The sequence below is a fragment of the Tyto alba genome, unplaced genomic scaffold, assembly GCF_018691265.1.
Source record: "Tyto alba isolate M040663 unplaced genomic scaffold, T.alba_DEE_v4.0 Super-Scaffold_14, whole genome shotgun sequence".
Classification (NCBI taxonomy): Eukaryota; Metazoa; Chordata; class Aves; order Strigiformes; family Tytonidae; genus Tyto; species Tyto alba.
Window position 1 is genome coordinate 56468216 of NW_024881276.1, and position 24457 is coordinate 56492672.

General features: G+C 47.5%; 1 protein-coding gene across 1 annotated transcript in view; it reads left to right on the forward strand.

The window, feature by feature from the left end:
* The first annotated feature begins 20689 nt into the window (after window positions 1-20689).
* Window positions 20690-24457, forward strand: part of SLC22A15 (solute carrier family 22 member 15) — a 43520-nt gene continuing 39752 nt past the window's right edge. The window contains exon 1 of the mRNA XM_042788883.1: window positions 20690-20890. Within this exon, the coding sequence (XP_042644817.1) occupies window positions 20804-20890 (87 nt within the window). The 5' untranslated portion in view covers window positions 20690-20803. The remainder of the gene's footprint in view (window positions 20891-24457) is intronic.

A 24457-nucleotide genomic window follows, 5' to 3' on the forward strand; every position in this document is an offset into this window, starting at 1 on the left:
GATTCATTTTTAAGTCTGCCTTTAATTTTTTGAAGTATCTTGCTGGCGGATTTTTGGTCCCACCTGTGACTCAAGAAAAGATTTGCACATCTTATTCTTACTTTTTCAGTCATTTAAAGGGACATAACACACCAAGAATTTAGGTTCTGCTTTTAACAGAGGGAACATGGGGATAAAGGGATATGAAAAGAAAACCAGGAGGTACCGAAATGCTTTGGCAGAATTGTTAGAAATGAAAACAGTCTTTATTTGATTTCTGCGTTCCCTGGGGCAGTGAGGGGAACCCATATGCAATTGCATTGAAGTAATGTATGAGAATCAGAGAGTGAATTTGACAAGAAGCTCCACCAAACTCACCTAGAAGCTCAGCGAAGTGCAAAATGTAAACCTAGCAGAATAAAGAGTGGTGTAGCTCAGGGGCAGGATTTCAGTTACCGTGTTTTAAGGCATTAGTAATAGGAATAGAGATAGGAAAATCACAGAAGATATACCCCAGCGTGATTTTACTTGGGGGTTATGTTCCACAGTGTTGACAGCTACTGATAGATGTCAAAGGTAAATAGTAATTTTTAAGTCAATCGTGCTTTTAGTCACTCGTTCTGCTCCACAGGCAGATATGCGCGCGCACACACACACACACACACATACACGCACATGCGCGGCTACTGGTCCAAGTGCTTTTTGGTGTCCAGCTTGCTGAAATGCTTTCAATTAGGGTTTGGAAAAGGTTGACTCAGTCAGCCTATGCGACACTTGCCAAAGACAAAATTAGTTTTAGTCACTGCTGTTTTCCTTCCAAAAAAACAAAGCCCCACTCTCCCTTTCTCTTTTTCCTTTATGTTAAGTGGAGAGTATTTCTCAGATAGGTGTTTAGCTGATTTTTAATGTCATGGAAACTTCACCTGAAAATTCGTTAGAAACTCTTTAGTAAAGCAGCCTAGTAAAACAAATGATTAATATTGGTAAGCTCCTCATTTGCATATTAATTAGTCTCTGTACTCAACTAATTAAAATAGGGCTGCCTGTTTGTAGACTTTCTGAATTCCAGATTGTTGCTATTGCTCTCATGTAAGTGCATTTAGCAAAGCTAAGGCAGGCCATTGATATTATAAGCCAGCCGCCCCGAGCAGTGGTAGCAACATTTTAAGGAATTTGAGGCTATAAGGGAGGTATTTTCAGTGTTTTCTTCAAAAAACCAAGACTGATGTTTGAAATGACAGGGTGCAATGACTAAGCAGTGCTCCTGCTTCCCCATTACGCTCTCGGGGAGCAGGACAACTGCAGAAACCAGCCAAATCCCAGGCCAGAGGGAGAAGAATATTGCAGGGCACAAACAAGCTGCCCTTATGCCTTGAGGTACTTGCTTTTGTCCAGAGACGCAGCCTAAAAACAAAGCTCAGGCTGATGACTCAGGACATGAAAATTCAAGGTTAATTCTGACCTGTGCTGCTCTGTCAGTGCTCTGTTCAGCCTTGCGAGGTTGAGGGGTGGAACTGGGACGTGGAGCCCCCGGCACGTCAGCTGGAGTTGCGCTTGCAAGCCCACCTCATGTCCCCATGAGACATCGCGGAGGCCAGGCACTGGGTGAACTTTCACAGGTAAAGAACTGCACTTCCCCCATCCCACACCTCCCCGCTGGCACCGGCTGGATGGATGGATTACAAAGAAACTCCTCTGTTGACTCCTTCCCTTCAAGCTTTAGCACTCAAAACGCAGCCTTCCCATCACCCACAAAGCTCCCCCCAGTCTCAGAGCCGGCCAGTGCTGCGCTCTCCAGCAAGACGCTGCCTCCTTCTCTCTTTGCCTGGCTGAGGACGCACCACTGTCCCCTCTTCCATCCCAGCCACCAGGCAGCCCCCCCCCCATGTGCTTCCCAGCCAACACACCTGCTGGTGGCCGTGACTCTCCTCTGTCCTCCCACCACCCCTCCTAGCTCCTCCTGCTGTTCTTGCTTCTGGACCTGCTTCTTGGCTCTTTTCCTTCTCCTTCCCCTCCTCACGCGCCTGTTTTTTGTTCCTCCCAACTGTTAGCATTCCCCACTTGACCATCCCCACAGTACTGCAGGATTCCTGTAGAAATTCAGGAATGGAGGTTAAAATACCCTAGGCTGAGAGGCATTTTATGAATGTATATTTACTGCCATGAAATATTTTGCATGGCAGTGACAAGTAGGCTTTCTCAAACTGTCTGTGCACAGAGTTTTTCCTCACCCTAGCTGCCAATAGCAGTTTGACAGGTTTTATTATACTCCATTATTCACAACAAGCCAGGTCGCTGTGCCATATGCTGTCCAGTCCTGCTAAAGCTAACCATGTGCCCAATGTTGGCTGCAAACCAAGGCTGGTTAAAACCTGCTCCTCTTTTGCATATTATTTGTTTTGAAAGAATTAGAGACAGGGGCTCTGGGTCAGGCGTTCCAGTGTATCTTATTACACTGCTTTGCTCACCCTCAGCAGCCTAAAAGCCAATTCAATTGGAAAATCAGGGGTCCTGGTGTGATTTGGACCTGAGGTTCTTCTAGAAACCTGCCCTGCCCTGGGGCTGATGCAGTCTGAGGCAGAAGGAGAGCCTTAAATCTCTCTGTGTCCACTGGCAGTGAATTCAACCTGGAGTACAGCTGTTGAGATGATTTCATGCACTGCTTGGTAGGACACACAGCAAGGAACAGTTTGTTCTAAGACTAAACCTCTGCTTCACTGGCAACAGCTGTTTTAGAGGCATTGCAGCCACAACAGGCATTTTACCTGCATGTGGCTGGACAGACTTCCTAGGACATCCACTAAACTCTAGCCTCATCCAAGCCTGCACTCACTGCTCCATGGCCCATGCAGCTTGCTCTTGCCTCCTTTTTAGCTGCTTTCGTGGTTCCGTCTTGTTGGAATGTTTGCTGACTTGTCATACCCTGCAGTTATCAGTGCACAGCCCCACCTAGAAAGAACATGCATTTCTTGTAAAGAATAATGCATTTCCTACTACGAATTGCATTTGCCCTGCACTGGTCAATGCACGCCATCAGCACACCGACGTATTTCTCCCAGCTCATTTTCCTGCTTATCATTTTTGTTAGTATTACACAGCAGCTGGGTCTGCAGTCCAGCAGAAAGCAAATTGGTCACTGATCTTAGAGCAGAATTACTGCAATGGTAGCTGAATGGCAGTCTTCAGAGATGTGCCTAGCTCCGTGGCTCTGTTACCACAGTACAGAAATCCTCTTCACTGGAAGTCTGTGTCATGTACCTTACAATTCATTACACAGCTGTGCTTTCCTTCTGCCGAAGATACCCCACTGGGAGGTGAAATGGTGCTGTTTCTCCAATGTCTTCCACACCTGCTCATGACCTGCATGTTATCCTCCTTGTCTCCTGAATTGTTTCTGCGGGGTATGCACTGGATTATGATTTATTAGTCGGCTTTCCTGCTTCATGAAAACTGTTAGCTCTGGCAAATATACTTGTTCTACTGTAGCAGCCATTGTTTTGATGCTGTGTTCAGTTCAATAGCCCTTGCTATTCTTTCCCTAAGCCTGTGTCTGAGTCTCTGGATAAACTGGAGTTCTCTTGGTTCAGAGCTGGAATCACTTGCAGGGATCTTTAGTGAGTCTGAATGACAGTTTTGTTGTTGTTGTTGCTTTAAGCAGATGTTTCTTCTGCGTTATATGTTTGTATAAGCACCAATACATTGTGATTTCCCCCAAAGTAGCGCTCTGAACTCAAATTTCCCAGAGGTCACTATACTCACCAAATACTGTAGACTATCCCTGTATCATGTGGGTGTGGGGGTGTTTACCCACAAGTGTATCTCACTCACTACTTAACCTTTTCCTCCAGTGAGATGTGAAAGGGGTAGCTTTCACTTTTGTGTCCTGTGCTCCTTGACCAACGCTGTTAGCATCAAAGAAAGAACACTGCCTTGCAGGCTTGGGCACATCATTTGGAGACTGGAAATAGAGTATCTCTGCACCATTTCTGCAAATTACTTTCTTTCCATGTAGTCTCATTCTTGCTCTGGATCTCGCAGGACTGCAGGCAGTCATCCTCTTCCATATTGCCACATGCTCACTGGGTAAGAACCAGAAAGGGCTCCATCTCTGAAGGGGAAGCCTCCTTAGGGATGAAGATGTCTTTTTACAATGACACAGCAGCCAGCATTAAAATACACATGTGTACACTGACTTACCACTTCCCCCTTTATTTTCTTCCCACTTGGACACAGACTGCTACATCAAAAAAGATGCCTTTGTTGGATCCTCAAAATCACTGCAAATGAGGCACTGTGAGCCCTGGGCCCCAAACAATAGGTGGATAGGTTTCAAAGGCTGGAGACTCCACTTTGCTTAGCAGTTACTTTGTTAGTGTCAAGCACATGTGTGTGCAAATCCCTCCTGCTGGAAGCAATGTCTTTGATCCCTGATGTCTAAACTATCCACTGGTGGAAGGAGTCAGCGGCCCAGGTCTAATAATTAATTGTTACCCACTTCTTTGCTCCCTGAGTCCCCTCTGAGATGAACTGACAGCTTTGGTATATGACTTGACAGACAGAAGGTATTGGCAGCTTCTCAAGGACATCTTAGGCTACAGAAACTGAAATCTTCAACCTCTGCCCCTCAGACAACTCCTGAGGATGAATGCTGCAGTACATTTTTGTAATAGGATCTGAAGGTGAATTTACTTATTAACAGATCATAGAAATGCGCCCTGAAACCTACTGATTCCTGACTTTTATATGACCAAAAATGCTGCCCTTCTTGCCCAGCCCTGGGAAGAAGCTTGTGAGAAGTGGCATGACTGACTTTCCCTGCCTACCAATCTGACACAGTGCACTTGCATGAGCGGCACCACTGAAAGCTTACAGGGGATTCTCTGCATGTGGCACCTCTTCTAGGCCAGAAAAAAAAAAAAAAAAAAAAAAAAGTCTGTTGTGGCTGGTGTGACTCCAGAGTGGCAATTCAGAGACGGCTACCTCTGTCCTGCTTTGACAAGCAACATTGCAGGATGTATGATCTGAAGAGCTAGCTGAGTCTCACGTACAGGTCAGTACCTTTGGTTAGGCATTCAACACACTCTTCCAGCCGCCTGGCAAAAGGAACGTGTTTGGAGGTGTAAATAATTTTGACAATTCAAATGTTGTGTGTTAATACACTGATCAAAATGCTGAGAATTTGCAGGTCAGGGCACATCTGTTCATCTTGGCAATCCTGTGAAGAGGTAAACCCTTATAGTCTGGGAGACACTAAGGAAACGTTGCAGGATTTCTCTGTCTGGCAGGATTCTTTTCCAGTATTAACTAGTGCTGGATCTTCACCACAGAAAGATTCCTATGAGGTCTTAAGCACTAAACAGAGACCTCAGCAGATCAGTGTTAAACCAAATGGGAATTAAAAGGCCAGAAGTGCCTCCACGCTGTTTTCTAGCATCAGCACTGACGAATGGCCGAAGCCGCAACCATTCATCAACACAGCTAAATGAATGCAAGGAGTTTAGAGAACGCTTAAAGAAGGAGCAGAGTCATGGGACCAATCTGCAGAGTTACCATTGCTCAAGTGAGGTTTGGGTCAGTTCCCTGCCTGTGCTATGGATTCATTAGATAAATCTGGGCACTTCTGGGGCTAATGGGAGGTTTCCTGTTGTCTGCCAGGAGCTTGGCTTTAAACTGTCATTGCTTTTTCTTCCCTACTTAGGAAATAAGGATAGTTCTGCTCACGAGGGAAGCTCTCTTCGGGTTTGCACTGCCCAGGATGTAACAAAAAGCTAGATCTCCCTGCCGGGGTGCAATGCATCTTGCCTATCAAGAAACGTCTCTGGGAATAAACGCTGCTGGTGGGTTGCTACACTTCATTCCTAACAAAGCAGAACAATTTGCATTACAAGTCAGTTTTAGAAGACAATGGGTGAAATCTGGGGCTTGACACTTGGCTTTCACTCAGTCTGTCTTCTGTGGGAATACTGCCAGCCAAAGAACTGACTGAAGACAGTGTAAGATGCACTAAGTGCATTTCTACAGTGCTATTTGTCCAAAGACTTCAGAGTATATTTATTAACTAAGGTAAAGCCCAGGGAAATCAGTTGAAATCTTTGTGTTGACCTTAAGTAGCTTTTGGATCAGTGCCAAAATAAGGAAATATGAGGGTTCTGGAAAATCTTGGCATATAGGCAAGAAGAATAATCTATTTCCTTTTGGTGGGGGGGATAGTGGGGAATGGAGGCACAGGGGTGAAACAGCTTGTCTGATGCAGCTTGGATAATCTGAGATTGACACTAGGAAAATACATATGTTTTAGGAAGTACTGACCATGGGGTGAGGACGTTCAGTTTATGTGAAATGGGCTAAACCTCAAAGTGCAAATTCAAATCAATTCAAGGAACATTTCAATCTAAAAAAATCCCAAAGCCTCATACCGGTTTGGTACAGCATGAATTAAAGACAAACTTCTTTTAACTGAATCCAGAAAACTCCCTTGACCATTCTCTCTTACATTTCTGCTTTCCCCTCCTTTGGTGTCTGTGTAGCTGTTATGTTTTATTTACAGATATTTGGATATGGAATAGAACTCATTCAATGAGCCCAACTGGAACTCCAAAGAAATCAGCAATTAATGAGTATACACTTAAAACAGTCTCACTTAGAGGCAATAATGATGGATGGATGGATGGATGGATGGATGGATGGATGGATGGATGGATGGGTGGGTGGATGGGGTGGCAGCAGGTACATTCTGGCATGTGGGGTGAAAATACCTTAGACTATCCAAATCTGGCACCAGCTTTGGGAAAAGCTTCATCCCTCAATCTAAAACCTAGGAACTGACTTCCTCGGGTGCTGTGGTTTCTGCATAGGTCTGACCTGGCTCTGATAACAGCTCTCAATTGACTCAATCGATAAGTGTCTATTGACTTTCAAATAGCAGAAAAACTAGATCCCCATCTGAATTATGCAGTGTGGTTCCTCTTTTTGTATTAGGAATATAACTTAAGTAGTGGTCAAGATGGACCAGAACATGCCAGAGGGAAACATAGGACTCTGCTCAGACTACTAAAATCACAGCAGGTTTTGAAGAAGGGGCTGTTCAGTTCTACCGTAAGTGTTGCATTCCCTCTCCCAGGAGCTGTATCATCCATGCTAGCTGAAGCCTAGTTCTTCTCTCCTTCCCGTAGTCAAATGTGGGGGTCCCACCTCTAGACTGTTTGCTTGGAAGTGCCTAGCAGTGCATTCCTGCCAAGAAAAGACTCTCCATTCCCATTTTGACTTTTGCCTTCCAGTCTACGTAGATACATATGGGTTGGGTTTGGTTTTTTTTTTTTTTTTTTTGGTGGGGGGGTGCGGTGTTTCACTTATTCCTGCTTCTTTATTTATTAGCAAAGAATAAGCTATAGAGAAGTTTGGGTTGCAGTCTATATGGCACATATGACAAAGATAAAGTTTTTCTAAGTGGTGCTGTGGACTAACCACTTCCCAACTATTCTCCATTCACAAGGAGCAAAGGCAGCTCTCTGCCTGTATTCTTAGCAAATCTTTCCTCGCTTTTACTGGCAATGCTTCTGTTTTGGCAGCAACCTGTCAAGTTTAGAACTGGCAACCACAGTTTTTTTCGCATTCTCAGATGAAATGTAGGCAACATGTTTTCTATGAAAACACCCTTCCTACTCTTCATTAGTGCTTCCAACATGATTGCCCTTGGTACAGAAAGCAAACATTGGTAGCTTTCCCTCTCTCACCACTGTAACTTGAACTGAACAGGGCTGAACTGACATGGAGTTTTTGACTAGGAAAAAATGTCCAGTGAAGAAACAAGCAGTCCCTCTTGGCAAGCCCAGAATGTCTGTTATACAAGTGGATGTCAACATTAAGAGTTGTAAGTTGGTTTGGAATGAGCTAGTAGGTCCACACTGCTCCATGCAGAGATACTTGATTCAGGGTGCTGGAAATGTTATGGTGTGCTAGCATATCACTGCATCATGTTTTGTTCATGTCCCATGCATCTCTTTCAGCTCCACAAACTGATCCTTAGAAATATATTGCACAGGAAGCAAAGCAAGTCAAGTCCAAGAAGTCAGGCTTCTTTTTACACTCAGTATAAAAAATGTGGCATGCATCTGAGGCATCAACTGGATCAGGATTCTCTTTGCTTGAGCAATGAGCTTGTCCCTACAATCCCTGTTTAAAACCCTTCTGGCTTCCTGTGCATCTCACCAATTATTTAAAATCGAAACCCTGTAGAGACCTTATTTCATCCTCCTAGATCTCTGTTATCCTACCGTGTCCACCCTTATTTGGAGTTTTCTACTGTTGGCCCCCCTCCCTGCAAGAAGGTTGCCAGCCCAGAGTAGTCTATGCTCTGGTCCTTCCTCATCAAATCCTGTATCTATTTCTCTGCTCACTGCTTGCCCTCCCTTCACAACAAGACCAGGGATAGTGGCAGTCCACTTCACAGCTACATCTGGAAAAAGACCTCTTAACATCTTCTAGCAGTGTTGCTGATGCCCTATGCATCTCATAAAGCTTACAAAATCAGTTTAGCTCATGTCCTCCATTTCCCTAAGCCTTCCAACACAGATTTCTGAATTCTTGCTCCACTCTACCCCTTGGGAGATCTGGTAATCTAGAGTGGGATTCAGTTCCCAATACCCACACATGAGGATTTTAAAAATAAACTGTGAGGCAGTGAGGAAGTTAATCTCTCTTGAGAAGCTTGGAGCCCTTTCTATTGCCCACCCTGGGGTTAGGATGGATATGCCAGCCCCAGTGAAGAGTAACGCAGCTGTTCACACTTGTGCTTCCTTTATCCCTCCTCATGGAGTCTCTGTCCCCTCGACACAACTCACTTCAGTGACTGCAATCATTAAAGGCATTGGAAATAGGGTCTGAGACTTATGCAAACTCCTGCCTCAGGTGTCATGACCAATGAACCGATCAAAAATGCCAGCTCCTCTTAGAATGCCATCCCTGAACTCATACCCGATGGCGGATCTGTCACGCAGTAGCCAAACATGTTAATACAGCTGAAGCCTTTAGGTGCACTTGTACCCTCAAAACTCAGTGGAGTTGCTGTCATCCTCCAACTGTTCAGTGGCCTAGATGAAATTAGTTAGAAGTCTAAATGCAGCTGTTAATAAAGATGCTGTCGTTCCGCCTCAGAAAAAGCACCAGCTCCCTTTGCTACCAGATGTCCTCTTTGGCAGTTGGAGGCAGTGAGGAGCTAAGTGATGAAGAATGAACCTGGTCTCCAAGAGGAGGCCTCAGGTCCTGAGTGGCTGTAGTGGAAACAGCAGAAGGGAAGTTTTCTATTGCTGCTGCCTACTGGGGCTTGGAGTTGATGCTGGTTCTTACTAAAGTTGCTTGTCACCAGAATCTAACAGAGCTGCTTGTGTGAACTGTCTCCTGCTCAGGAAACTTCTTCCCTTGGCCTCACACAGGTCTCCTAGAGAGAGGTCTGGGGGTGGATGGGCAGAACAATCCCAGAAGAACTGCAGGTTCTGGGGCCAACTGGCAAGTACAGCATGTGGATATAAAGATTTTCTGGGGGAGGAATGTGTATCCTACCTTCTCTGCCTGCTTGCTACTATCAGAAAGAATTAGACTGGGAAACCAAACTCAGCTGGATGGACTAGTCTCACAAGTCAGAGCTCCCAGCAGGAGGAAATGGAGGGGGAGCACTGCCTGCAGTCTTCACTGAGAAGTCTGTAGATAAGAAGGTAGCTTGAATTCAGCAGCACCATCACCACCTTTGGCAGCAAAAGTCCTTTCCAGCTTTCATTTCATTTATAGCAACAATGCTAAATCAAATTGCTCAAAATGGCCAGCTCCGGACTGAACGAAGCGGCTTGGGTCACGGAAAATCACACATCTGAGAACCTTTTATGTACTCTCTCCCAGCAACTCCAGCTCAGCTTTCCCCGGGAATTTCTTCCTTTGTGCGCTGTCCCAGAAGAATAGCGGGAGATCTAACAGTGCTCGTCAAAGTTTATAAAACAAGTGGTACGGAGGATATGAACTCTCCTCCATTTCACCAAATGAAGAACATGGCATAGGCAGTCAGCGGGTCCCAAGATAACAAAAAGAGGTCCTCTTTCACAGAACATGCAGTTTTACGGTGGAAATCCTTGCCACAGGACACAGTGAACAAAAGAGCTGGCAGGACTACCAGAGTGGAATGGGCAATGGAAGAAAACCTGTTCAGACCTACTAACATAAAGGCATCAGCTGTGGCTGAACCAGCCACACATTGCAAGAAGACTGGGAAAGGAGGCTGGGAAGTCTTGAGGTATGCTTTCCCTCTTCCTTTGATATCGGTCAGTGGCGGAGACAGTGCTATCTTGGGACAGACCCAGTACAGCTACTTTTATATGAAGAACATCCTAATCATACTGGTAAGGGTTAGCAGGACCAACTAGGTCCTAGAATGGACTCATTTCAGGTTGGGTGGAGTATGTCTTCCCTGTGGCCATAAGGCATTCATGGAAACAGAAGTGCAGGCATTCATGGCCTTTGAATCTGGATGGAGGGGTAATCCAAACCCACTGCCATGGAGCTATGTAAGTACTTTTACTGAAATCCACCCAGAACAGCAACACTAAGTTTTGGAGAGACCATCCACATTTTCAAGAGACCTATAGAGAACAGAACGGGGACTGAAACAAGTGCAGCAGAGTCGCCAAGTTTGTTCAGGAAATCACCCACAATTTTCCAGCATAAAAATATTAGTGGAATTAAGATCTCCCTTTCCATTATCACATAAATCCAGAAAGACAAGAAATTTGGTTGCCTCTTGCTGAACGTATTTCAAATTCCTCTGGAATGCATTGTAACAGAAGAGCATGTATTTTTAATGCAGACACATCCTTCTCCTTTCGGGGGACAAGGGTGACTCTCTCAGACTTCAGCACCATCCAGATTTTCTAAAGCCTTTGAATTTCCTGCACAAGACTTGGATACTACCATTTCAGTTTTCTGGAAGGATTTTTCCCATTCAGTCTAAGCTAACTCAAAACAAATTTGCTTCTGTGCTATAGTCCAGAGGCTTAAATAGTTATAAAAACAGTGCATGCATTTACCTCCAGGAATTCAATTATGTGATTTAGACTTGGAATGGCCACATTCTGCACAGATTTTGCTATCATGAACAAATTTTGCAGCTATTTTGTACCTGTTATGGCAATCTAATATTCCCCAGCATTCTGGTAAATGTGACCATTGTGGCCAAGTAACCAATATGCTGGTAGGTTTGGTATATAGCATTGCCATGTCAAGAAAGTCAATCCTTTATAGAGCAGATGCCTCTCTCACTTCTGGTAGAAAAATGTTCTTTGGTTTTCATCGTGTATTGTAGTTCCATGCCTGTACAGCGTCGTACAGCAATGGCCACAGTGACTATTAGTAATAGCAATTAAGGACTGGATCTTTACAAGTCTGAATGGTAAATTTCGTATCTTTTCCCAAAATCATCTGACAAGACTGACTGCATATTCTGACAAAGATTAATCTGGGCTACGGAATTCAAACATGATTTCAGACATGCCAGCATGGTTGTATCTAAATAGCAGATTTAAGCATCAAGATGTGCGAGTTGTTGTAATGCCCTGGGCGATTCCTGCTTCAAGAGACACTCCAAGAGGACCGACGCTTCAATGCCACTCGGTGTGAGCAGTTTGTAACCAACACTCCTGCGGCCGCAAAACTAATTTGCAGCGATTAAATAAAAACCCCGGTGAACTGGCGTTCCTCCTTGCTCCCCACCGCGTTTCCCGAAATTCAGGGCAGAACTCACGCACATGCAGAAAAGGTGTTGGGTGAGGAAGAAAACCCACCACAGCGCTATGGGGGGTGATTTACACCCGCAACGACCCCCCCCCCCGAACCGCCACAATGCCGGGACCGGCTGCAGGCCCCGGCCCCGGCCCTGCTGCCAGCGGGGAGCGCCCCCACAGGCCCCGGCCCCGGCCCCGGCCCCGGCCCCGGCCCCGGCCCCGCTGCCAGCGGGGAGCGCCCCGCCAGGCCCCGGCCCCGGCCCCGGCCCCGGCCCCGCTGCCAGCGGGGAGCGCCCCGCCAGGCCCCGGCCCCGGCCCCGGCCCCGGCCCCGCTGCCAGCGGGGAGCGCCCCGCCAGGCCCCGGCCCCGGCCCCGGCCCCGGCCCCGGCCCCGGCCCCGGCCCCGGCCCCGGCCCCGGCCCCGGCCCCGGCCCCGGCCCCGGCCCCGGCCCCGGCCCCGGCCCCGGCCCCGGCCCCGGCCCCGGCCCCGGCCCCGGCCCCGGCCCCGGCCCCGGCCCCGGCCCCGGCCCCGGCCCCGGCCCCGGCCCCGGCCCCGGCGGCGCTCGGCCGCTCCCTGCTGGCCTCGGCCGGCGCCGCAGGCACTCTTTGTTCCCAGGGCGGAAAGAGCCACACGTCGCTGTTGATTTATTTATGGTTCTGGTGTTTTTTTTTTTCCCCACCCCCTCCCCGCCCCGTCCTGAAAAGCGATTTTAGGCATCCTCCTCAATTCCTCTGCGCGGCCCTTTCGCGGGTGGAAGGGCTCTGCCCTCCCGCGTCTGTTCCATAAGCGTCGAAGCCCTGGGGCTCGGAGGGAGCCTCACCCCCAGCTCCGTGGGGCACGCTTTGCTTTCCTCCCACCCAGTTATTTTTCCAGAAGCGCGAATTGCTGAGGATGCTGAGCAGGAACGTGAGAAACCGTGCCCTGTTCAAAAAAGGACACTAATCCTGCCCAGATGAGTTGCAAAACCCTGTTCTTGGGCCTATTTTAGGAATTATTTCAGTGGTTAGGCTCAGCTTTGGCATCTGGGTGATTTAAGGGTGTGTTAAACCTGGTTTTAACTGCATAATAAAAAAGAGTTGAGACTGCTGTGTTGTGAATCCAGAAGCACCTTCCCAGACTCACCAAACAGCTACTAATGTTCAGACTATGAGCAAGCCAGCCTTGGTACAGATCCCACCTTCTCCAAACTTCAGATGTAGCCATGTTATTTCTTTGCAAAGCCGGCTGAATGTTTTGACCCCAGCTGGATGTCCATCCTGTTGCAGTGGTTCGCAGGTTGTCCTGAACCAAGAGACGGCTGAGACCTCCGGGCTTCCTGAGGCCCTTAGCATACAGGGAGTCGAGCATCTTTCCTGCTGTCAGGGCACTGTAAAATCAGCTATCACACCGTCTGCACTTTCACATCCAGGATACGTAACAGCCCCTGCTATCACCTCTGCTGGAGAAACCCCACATAGTCCAAACCCACTCCATTTGAAAGCCTTCCTCAAGACCTCTTTCTACCTGAGTGCCTGTGGAAATCTGCCAAGCACGTATTAGCTGCAACGGGCAGCTCAGTGCCAGTGTATTTATCTCATCTGTATTGTACCATTTACCTCAGTGGCAAACCCCGTTGTTTCTACATTTTCTGCATCCAAGTAACTTTTATATTCACATTCCTGCTTCCCTGTTTCACTATCCCTCATTGCTCTCATTGACTCATGTCTTGCACCAGACTGTAAATTTCTGAGACAACAATCAGCTCAGCGAAAATAAAAACTAGTACTGTGGATGGCTGAGAGATACTTTTGACTGTAGGTGTCCAAAAGATGCAGGGCAAAGCCAGCTCTTTCTCTGGGATGCTCTGCTGGGTAAGGGGTTTGGTGCCTTTCTTCTCCCCATGTATCAGTTGGAATGTCTGAACACAAGAATGACTCGAAATAACCTCCTGTTTCCTTGGGTAACAGGAAGCACCTGAAATTCTTACTTTCTACTGCCTAGTGTTCTTTGCTGCAAAACTTTGCTTGTGTGCACTGTCCCTTCCTGGTAGTATTGAGCGAGGGTCTTCCCTTGCAGACATCTTTTGTAGATGCTCCTACAGGATCCCAAGATCACTTTGAGAACTACAGCTCTTTGGAGAAATGAAGCCCACAAGACTTTCGTGTCTTGGGAACTCCCCCAACATGCAAACCTGTTTGCTGGAGAAATCCCCTACTACTATGCATAGAAAACCTCTTTGTGACATCCTGATTATTGACATATTGATTATCCCCTGCCTCCTGTGTCTAGAGCTAGAAATGCAGAATCCCATCACCCATGGATGCCTTCCCTTTTTGTGCAAAAGCCCAAGGTATGTCTACACAGTTCAGTAGATCATACTTCAGATAGCCCCGAGCTAGTGCCAGCCAGTGCCTGGTGATCCATACAGCACAGTCTGGTCCAACCCATCAGGTCAGACATGTAGGGCCTCATGGCACTTCCTATGTCACTGCCACAGTGCTGTTAGGTCTCCAAACTTCTGCTAATTCTGACTGTGAGCTTCTACCTGACACTGAGCAGCACCTGTCTGATGTCTGGCTGTCTTTACACCTTCATTTCTGAGGGGTTTTCCTAAGTTATCTCACTTCTTTTGCAAGGGCAGGACAGAACCAAAAGCTTTATTTTGCAGTTTAGAGTTGCTGTTGAAGGACAAGTTACTGCTGTGATAACCTTCAGCAGTCGTGATCAAGGCATTTAATGAGGGCCAAACATACAGAGCATATCAGCACTGCACTACATGGTACACCTGGGGTAGGAATAGCTGCTGAAATCCATGTCGTTGTCCTTGTTAAGGGCTTTTTGCATTTTGAGGGCATTATGAGGAAGCTACCACCTGCCAGCTGTGCTCTCCAACTTGCCTCCAAATCCAGAGCACTGTTGCTTCTGCCAGACAAACCGCCTGTAAGTGCTTCTGTGTGGTCTTCGGTGGTCTCCAGAATGGGAGACACGGTCCAAACAAGTCTTCTGTATGCTGGTGAGCAGGAAAGAATGAAGGGTATAAATGGCAAGATTATGAGCACTACTCCAGCCAAATGATGACTGCTTGGAAAGAAAAGAACCTCTGAAGAACACATGGGTTCTCCCAAAGGCAGTGAGGCACAACTGTTCAAGAGAACCATTTTGAGATACAAGCACTCACCTTTATGTTTAACATTGTTATCTCTGTCTCAGCCACTGCTGGGAGGCCACAACGACCAATCCTGCCTCTCAGGACTACATTGGGGTTTTTTATGTCTAGGTTTTTAGTATGTTTAGGCACAAAAGTGTAGTTCATAAGCTCTTTTACTCAGCCTGAAACCCCTGAAGGTGTCTGTGGTGAAACCAGAGCTCCCACCCCAGAGTGGACACTGCAGGTAATGTCTAAGTGATGGGAAACTAAGCAGGATCAGGACAGTAGTTAGAGATGTCATCGACCAAGAAGGGTGTTGGATGCAGATGTGCACCTTGGGACATGACCAGGGGAAACATCTGGAGAGCAACTATCCACTGTCAGAGATATGTGATGTGTGAGGAAGGTTAGATCTCTCTGGAACCTGAATTGGAACTGGTTTGCAACAGACAACTGTCCATCTAGCAAGGGATACAGAATCAGCTTGTAACATCATTCACAGTGTAGCCAGAAATTCAGCATCCCGAAGCCTCATCTAAAATTGAAAAGTGCCTCCAAAGGAATTGTTTGTTGCTTTGTTTGCAAAAAGTGCAAACGGCACATCAGAGAAGAAAAAATGCCTTGGTGGATTGTTTGGCTGAACACTTAGTCAGGGTATATTGTAATGAGCCATATGCTAGCTTTGCATAGTATTATGGGGTAAGCCAGCTGCAACATGCAGCTGATTAGTCTGGTTGGAAAAATCTTCATTTTCCATAATAGGAGGCCAGCAGAGGCAAGCATTATGGCAGGCACCAGAAACCCCTCTGACTGCTCCTGTCATCTTGCTATGGATCAGATGAAGCTAACAGAGCAAGTGAACCTCTGCTTTATTTTCATCCTAAAGGAGGAACCTTCCTTTAGCTCCTGGGATGTTTAATAGCAACTGTTTTTATGAACAATAACCCCTTTATATTCTTATGGAAGAGATTTCCACCACCTCTTCCTGCAGCTGCCATTCTCATAGCCCCAGTCAGAGCTCAGTCATTCACCATCCAGCATTCAGCTCAGTTGATGTGGTAGAAACCTGTGAATTAAGGGGATGGACATCAGGACGGGATGGGAACCTGAGGAAGAGCAAGATTACAAAAGTGGTCGTACAGCACAAGAGCAAATAACATTTTTGCCTCAAATCCCATCTCCTGCTGTAGCCAAAAGCTGATGCCTAAGCAGGAGTATAAGAAGAGAGGGTAAGTATTTCCTCCAGATATCAGCTCTGAACAATTTGTCTCTTGGGAACTTTCCGGAGCCAAAGGTGTTTCCTCTTTGCATTAGATAAACCTCAGTGGACTTTCCTTCTGTGTAGTTGTTGAGCGTTCACTTGAACCCATTTGATCTTCTGGCGTCCACAGCAGCCTGGGCTAAGGAGTTTCACAGCTTACCCACAACATCCAATGATGGACAAACTGAAACTTTCTCCACCAGGAACAGACCTTCTTTAGATCTCAACTGTACCAAGTGCTGAATCAACGATTTGCATGGGCACCCTTTCAGTGGGTGAGAAATCCCCACCTAGAAGGTGGGAGCATCAGCAATTATTTTAAGGTCTTTTTTCAAACTATTATTGGTTGCGATTCAAAGGCAAAATTAACAGCTGTGCCAGAATCTACTACAAACAAATACAGCAAATCCAGGAACACAATGCCAATGAACCAGAATGAGTTTTTAGCCATAAAATACCTGATTTAACCTTTTTTTTTTAATTAATTTATTTATTTATTTATTTATTTCCAGAGGGGAACTTAACTTAGGGTTATCCCTTAGCATTTACATATATCTAGTGCTTTGAATGCTCTGGGTCATCATTACAGACAGACAGAAAGGGGCTGAACATATATGGAACTATTATTTCAGAAAGTCTGAAAAAGAAGCCATGCAGTGTCTCAGTTTTGGGGTATCCACATGAATTTGACATGTAAGCCTCTAAAGAGCAACAAAACCATGAAGCAGTAGTAACAGGGGGGAGGGTGGGAGCGATGTGGGAAAACCTAGGGGATATGATGTTTATGTCTGAGTAAGAAGCTTGAATCGCTCTCATTAAAAGAAAAATTCCCCACAGACAGGATTGTTAAGACTATTCTTATTTGACATGTGGTTATTAATGAGGAGGAGGAGAGAGAAAATTGCACATTAATGAACTTCACAGATAATAATACTCTGGGAAGACATGAAGGCTCCAGTGAGATCATTGGCCAACTGGAGGCCAGTGCTATCATCATGTTGACAGAATGCTGAAACCTCCAAACATTGCACCCAATCCTTTCCAAAACCACCAGCCTCACAGAGCAGACACCTTTCATTGTCAGTGAAAATCAGGAAAATGAAAATGCCTGTTTTCCTCTAAATTCATTGCATGGTCATTGCAGAATGTGACATGAGGTGACCTGCATGTTTGGGGTTCACGGTGATGGTTAATGGGTATTTTACGTCACCCAGCCAGTCCTTCCTCTCCTCCTGTGACACTCCACCTGGGTTCCTTGTTTCTTACCCCTGGTCAGTGTCCCATAGATACACTCCTGCCAAGTCCCAGCCTTCAGGCTGACCCTGAAGCAGCACCCTTTCTGCCAATGCTCAGGTTTCACTGCAAAAATTAAAAAGCCAAATCCTGACTAAAATCAGGCATTTTTGGTGGTGTGACCAAAATTTGTAAGGTTTAGAATAAAGTGGGAATATGAGAGGCTCAGTCATAGGTGGTACGTGCAAACTACAGAATCATAAAATGGTTGAGGTTGGAAGTGACCTCTGGAGATCATCCAGTCCACCCCCTCTGCTCAAGCAGGGTCAGCTAGAGCAGGTTATCCAGGACTGTGTCCTGCTGGGTGTTGGATATCTCCACAGATGAAGACTCCACAACCTGTCTAGGCAGCCTGTTCCAGCATTTGACCACTCTCAGGGGAATAAATAAATAAATAATACATGTATTGTATTCAAATTGAGATTCATCGGTTTTTAATTTGTGTCTGCTGCCTCTTGTCCTGTTGATAGGCATCACTAAGAAGAGCCTAGACTCCTCCTCTTCATTCCCTCCCATCAGATATTGGGAAGTTCTTCCCTGAGCCTCCTCTGCTGTGGCCTGAATGGTCCTGGCTCTCCCAGCCTCTCCTCACATGGCAGATGCTCCAGTCCCTTCATCATCTTCATGGTCCTCCGCTGGACTCCGTTTGGGGAGCACCCACACAAGAGGAGACAGCTCCCCGATGGCTGTTGTCCCCGGGGGTAGGGCGTTGCTGCGTGGTATGGACATGCCTAGAGCCAACCCGGTAACTTCAGTGGGGTCGCGACCGGAGGCTGTGGGAGTCGGAGGCGTTCTCTCAGCAGAGCCGTGACAGGAGTTCCAATTGCTGCCCAGGCAGCGGGCAGGGCCTGCAGCTTGGGTGGCTGTACGGGAGCAGGAGGGAAAGCTCCCAGGCAGGGGTGCTGCAGGTCCCAAGCAAGAAGGCAGAGGAGTGACAGAGGGCTGAAGGGAACACAGCGATTTGGGAGGCAGTACCCTCCCGACAGGGAGCAAGTACCACTGCCCTCCTCCCCCAACCCTGCTCACCCCGACTCCAGAGTCGAGGAGGGGCTGAGGGGTGACGGCAAAGGCCACAGCCCTCCCCGGTGCTGGGCAAGCGGGAGTAAGCGGCTGGCACAGAGCGCAGCTGAACTGACTGGGAGGGCGGGAAGGGTGCAGGGGACGGGGACGCAGAGCGTCCAGAGCATCGGGACACCTCCTCCGCATCTTGGCCAAGTAATATAATGAGACAAGTGCGGTTGGGTGAACACCAGAAAGGTCCTGACATTTCAGAAATCCTTTGCTGTTTTGCCTTTAATCAATCTGTACTAAGCCTCAAATGTGAAAAGAAGTGCTTAGGGCAAAGGTGAATTTCATATGAAGAGAAAATTGCTTTGATGCTTGTCAATTTGCCAAGATTTTTACAGCAAGGAAACGGTATTATTTCCCAGGCTCCTGGCATGGTCCTAAAGGTCACATCTCACAACACAACTCTTCCTTTCTCTCCAGCTGTTGTTCATACAATAAAAGCCATAAGCATAAAGATGTTGCTGCTGCTTTTTGGCATCACTAGGTAAAATGGTCTCAACAATCTAAGTTATTTCATGTTCTTGGATCTTTATTGTAAAGGTGGAATGAAAATAGACTGTGAAAAGCTCATTGCCACTTTGCACTAATATTACTGTTTCACACATGGATTTATCTCCCTTCCCTTCCTACTTGTTGGAGTTCACGTTCCTTCACAAACCACTCCCATTACTTCTAAGTGAGAACTTCTACCACAAGTTCACAAGAAAGGCTCTCCAAATAAATGGCACATACTTTTCATAAAACATATTACAACTACAGTTTTATGAAGACTGCTGTAACAGAAAGAGGCATGTCCTCACTAGGCATTATATCAAGAACAGCAAGATTTGCACAGGTCCAGAACTGAACTCTAGTGTGAAGAGGGAAGCGGGCTTCAAGTGGCACTGACATACTAGTCTCATGCCAAATTTGTTTTTTTTTCGACCATCAGCAGGTACACTATGAAGTATAATTACGGAATATTCCACACCTGAGGTGTCAGCATTTAGGGGTCCTGCATGAATTCACAGAACTTAAGCAGCGTGCGTTACGTGGGTACAGCTTCCCAGACACGGGGCTAACGCTGCTCAATGAAGGTGCAAGCCTGCCGAGCGCAGACTGGTAACTTAGCTGTGCTCTTACGAGGAAGCTGGATCAGAGCTAATTTGCCAGATGGAGAACGCCATAAAACCCAGAACCACCTTGCCAGCATGGTCCCAGCGCAGATTCCTTGCCAAGCCCGCAGGGCCAGTGCCCTGCTTTGGTCTAACCAAGGGTCCAGGGACACTGCCTGCTTCCCCCACCCCTTCCAAACAACTATGACCAGAGCCGCTGCACCTCAGGAGGAACACCCCCCCCCTCCGCCTAGCACCCACCCCCCCAGCCCCGCGCCCACCCGGGGTAAGCAGCCCGGCCGCCCAGGGCATCTCCCTGGGCGCTGCCTCCCCGACACCCCTCACGCCCCCCCTTCGCAAACCCCCCGCTCACAGTCCCCGTCCCCTCCTCACAGCCCTTCATGCAACCCCCCCAAGACCCCTCGCAGCCCCCTCACAACCCCCCCACCCGCTCCCCTCGCAGCCCCCTCACAACCCCCCCACCCGCTCCCCTCGCAGCCCCCTCACAACCCCCCCACCCGCTCCCCTCGCAGCCCCCTCACAACCCCCGCACCCCTCGCAGCCCCCTCACAATCCCCCCACCCTCACCCCTCGCAGCCCCCTCACAACCCCCCCACCCGCTCCCCTCGCAGCCCCCTCACAACCCCCGCACCCCTCGCAGCCCCCTCACAACCCCCCCACCCGCTCCCCTCGCAGCCCCCTCACAACCCCCCCACCCTCACCCCTCGCAGCCCCCTCACAACCCCCCCACCCGCACCCCTCGCAGCCCCCACGCACGGACACCCCACGCACGGACACCCCCCCCACACACACCTCCCACACGCCCCCCTCTCCCCGCTGGTGGCCAACGGCAGCCCGAGGAGCGCGCGAGCCCCCCTCCCCAGCCCCCCCACCCCCCCTCGCCCGCTATTTAAAATCAGGAAGGCGCGCGTGCGCCGCCGCTCGCAACTGCAACGCGCCGGCCGCTCCGTTTCCGCTTCCCGGGAGGGCGGCGGCGGCGGGCTGCGCGCTGCGCGTGCGTCCCTGGGCCGGCCTCGCCCCGACGGCGCCTGCGCATGGGCGCCGCCTCGCGCCTCACGCCCTTCCCTGCTCCGGCCGCCGCCGCTGCTGCGAGCGCCCGGCCGCCGCTCCCCGCCCCGCCCCGCCCCGCCCCGGGCCGGGCCGGGGATGCGCTGCTCGGCGGCCGCTCGCAGGAGCCGCGCGGCGGGCGGGGAGCGGGATGGAGGTGGAGGAGGCGTTCCCGCTGGTGGGGCAGATGGGGCCCTACCAGGTGTACCTGTGCGTGCTGCTGGCCGTGCTCCTCCAGGTGAGGGGCCGCCTCCCCCTCCCCCGACCCTTTCTCAGGGGGTGGGGGCGCAAGCGCCCTGGCTGGCGTGGGAGCGCCCGTGGGGGAGGCAGTGGCGGGAGGAGGGGGGGGATGCCGCCACCCTCACCGTGGGTGCTGTGGGCAGCCGCCCTCTCAGGGGGTGGGGTGGCTGTGCCGGTGGGGAGCGCTGCCCGGCGTGAGGGCTGGTGTCGGCGGTTGGCTGCTGTGGATTCAGCCTGCAGCAGTTTGCCGTGCTCCTGGGCAGAGGTGACCTCTGTCCGAAGGCAAGGTGAACTTCAGCAGAGTAAATGTGGGGCAAGTGCCTGATGCTGACTGTGCCTCGTTGCCTGAGGGGTTACGCCTTGTGTCGCTGGGTGAGCAAATTAGGAGTATGCAGTTTGTCAGGTGAAGGGCTGGTTGAAGTGAAATTGAGATTTCCATGGGCTAGTCTGGAACACAGTGACTTCTGTCAGAGACTCTGCTGGGAATCCAGTGCAGCCTAAAGTTAATGACTTAAGTGAGTGATTGCTAGGTTGCGTGTGGCTTCTTGGTGGTGGAAATGTTTGAAAAGCTACAGGTGGTCATTGATACCTCAGTGTGCAGAAACTCTCATCTAGTCAACGGATAGGTTGTGACTGCTTAGGGTACTTTGGTTTGCCTTAATTCTTAGAATATAGGGGCAGTGTCTGTGCATTAGGTATTTGGACAAGGCTCTAAATCTTGGGTAGTCAGGTTTGTGTTCTGTGAGATACAAAAGTGGAGCTCTCAAATTTTTTGATAAAAATGGACTCCAGAGTAATAGCAGAGTGCCATAATATCATTCAGAAATTGCATGACCAAGTGATGTGCTCTGTAACCAGACTAGTTGTCTTCTAGCTTTGCTTCATCTTTGTGTCTACTTCTGTGGGGTGGGGAGGGGAAATGAGGATAATATGTGCAACTTCACGGCCAGGCCTAGGCATAAAGTATAATTTGACAGATACCTGGTTTACCTGATGCTAACTCTTCAAAAACTTAATTGTAGTGAATTCATCAAGGCTGACAAATGCTGAGTTGCTGCCACTGTGGAAAGGTACCAGCTGCAGGAGTGAAGAGGGGAGCATAGGTGTCCTTCTGCTGACCGCTATTTTGTAGCAATCAAGAACTTCCAGTTGTGATCTGTGAGACTGAAAATGTCTTTGCCTGGCAGGCAGGGGACTGACAGAAGTATCAAGCAGCTTTATGAGATGACCAGAGAAGATTCAGATGCCCAGTCCTGTCAAGTGGTAATTCTGTACTAGGTTGCAAAGTTATGATGATGAACAGCAAAAGTTTGTAGGTTTCTGTTTCATTGTACTGTTTCTTTCTTTTTACCGATTTAACTGATTAATCCTTTAGAATTAGACATTGCTTAGAGCTTGTTCTACTGACTGGCTAGTAAATTCGTTTGCTTGATGAATATGGATTAAGGAAGCAATATTTTTTCTTCCAGTGCTGGTCATGTTCTGGGATGAACTGCAACTATGTCAAGTGCTCTGTATTCTGAGAGTTTCTAGTAGTATGGGTCAGCTGTTCTGTAGTGCTTTTGTTTGTTTATGTTTAATCTTAACAGATTAACTTGTATTTCTTGTGGGAGAAGTAAACAAAGATCTTTACAAATCCCGGAACTAATTCAGAATAACCAAAGAAAAAAGGTAGCAGGCTTGCAGGACTGTTTGGTGTGTTTGTTTTTTTTGTTTTTTTTCTTCTCATGTTATCTTTAATTCTTGAACTTTCTCAATGAGGATCATCCCCTGACTGATAGGTTTTTTTTTGCTTCTGATCATGCGGACGCAGGAGTTTGTAAAGGATTTAGATTTGAAGCTTGTATTTCAGTCTGTGAATAGATTTGGATTTACACATCTGGTTCCTGTTTGGGTGGTTGATTGCTTTCTGTGTTCCATTACTGGTGCCAAGTTACATCATGTGTCACTGGGATGTGCAAGAGCAAGACCGTGAAGTCAGGTTCCATGATTGGTGTTAGTCCTTTTTCTGGTTTATCATCAGTCTTTGGAGGATGGACCCAAAAGTAAGTACCATATCTGGTGTGTGTGAAGTAGATTTAGGTAATCCTGGACTCCTTCAGTGGATTAGATGCAGCACCTGACTCCAGAATGAGGACTCCTGTTAGCCTATGTCACTGGCTGTGCTGTGGACTGATTATTCAGATTTTTTTGCTTGTTTCCCTGTCCCTTCCCACATGTTCCTTCAGTTGGCTTCTATTTTCCCATTGGCTATTGGTATAAAAAAAACCCCTACGTTCTTAAAGATAAGAATATCACATGGGTGAAAACTGGTTTTGTCTTTGCTGTGCCAAGGCCCTTCATCTCTGCTAATATACTGAGTTTAAACTCTCTGCTTTCCCTGCCCAGTAAGATCTCCAGCAGATATTCTTGCTTTCCTTCTAGGCTTTTGTGCTTTTCCATCTCTACATGTTTCTAATCTCTCGAGTTTCATACTTTATAGGTATTTTCCTTCATATTAGTGTTTTTCTTCTCATAGAAATTTCTACAGTAAGCTACTTCTACTATGCAGCCTTACTGATATGCCAATGTATCCAGTCTCTGAATTCTAATTACAAACATAGTTTATCTCACAGCGCTTCTTTGGGGCAAGTTGTACCAAACACACATGTCTATACATGAGACTTTACACATGGAAGTCAATTTTTATGTGGGCTTGAGTAAACTGGTACTTGAGCTGTGGAATGAGCTTACTGACATTGACAAAAAACCTCCAGGCTGCTTGTATCTGGAAAAAAGAGTTTGTATGTCATCAGTGTAAAACTAGATTAAGTCTTGTGGGCTGCTGCTTTCATCTTTGCAGGGTACTTTATTTCACTTCTTCAATGATTGTATTACTCCTCTGCTACCTGCTGCTGTTACTCATTAACTTGTTGAGCTGTTACTGTATTATGGTACGCCTGGCTTATTCACTACCAACCTAATAGTACTTTGGAAGATTTTTAGGAATGTTCTGTAGCAGTTACTGCTAACTTTATAATGGATTGATGACTGCTAATGTAGAGAAACATTTTGTTTCAAAAATTTATGGAATTACCCAAAGCTGAAACTTACCTGAAGAATGTGGGGATAGACTAATGATGTGAATTTGTGGCTGGATTAGTCTTGCATTTCCAGCGTAACTTTGAGAGAGTGAGGGAGGAATAAGGGGAGCTGGTAACTCTTAAAATACTTAGGACTTTACTTTGCACTAAAAGTAAACACCTATTGATTACTAGAAAGGTGCTCACTACCTTTTGAAGAAATTATATTGAGGCATTATTAAAGAATGGTGTCTTTTGGTGCTTGTTGAATATGTGTAGCAACATAAGACAAAATTTCACATCTTGGTTAGATGCTTGAGAGCATACAAGCATATTAAAAATAGTTTCTTGGTCTATTGTGACTGAACATATGCAGTTGAAAGAGGCTTGCTTTTGCCAGTGAACCTGAGCTACAGTACTGCCCAAGTCCAAACTGAACCTGCAGAAATCTGAGAACGGAAGTGTGTTCCTACTATATATATATATTAAAAGGCTTCTTAAAA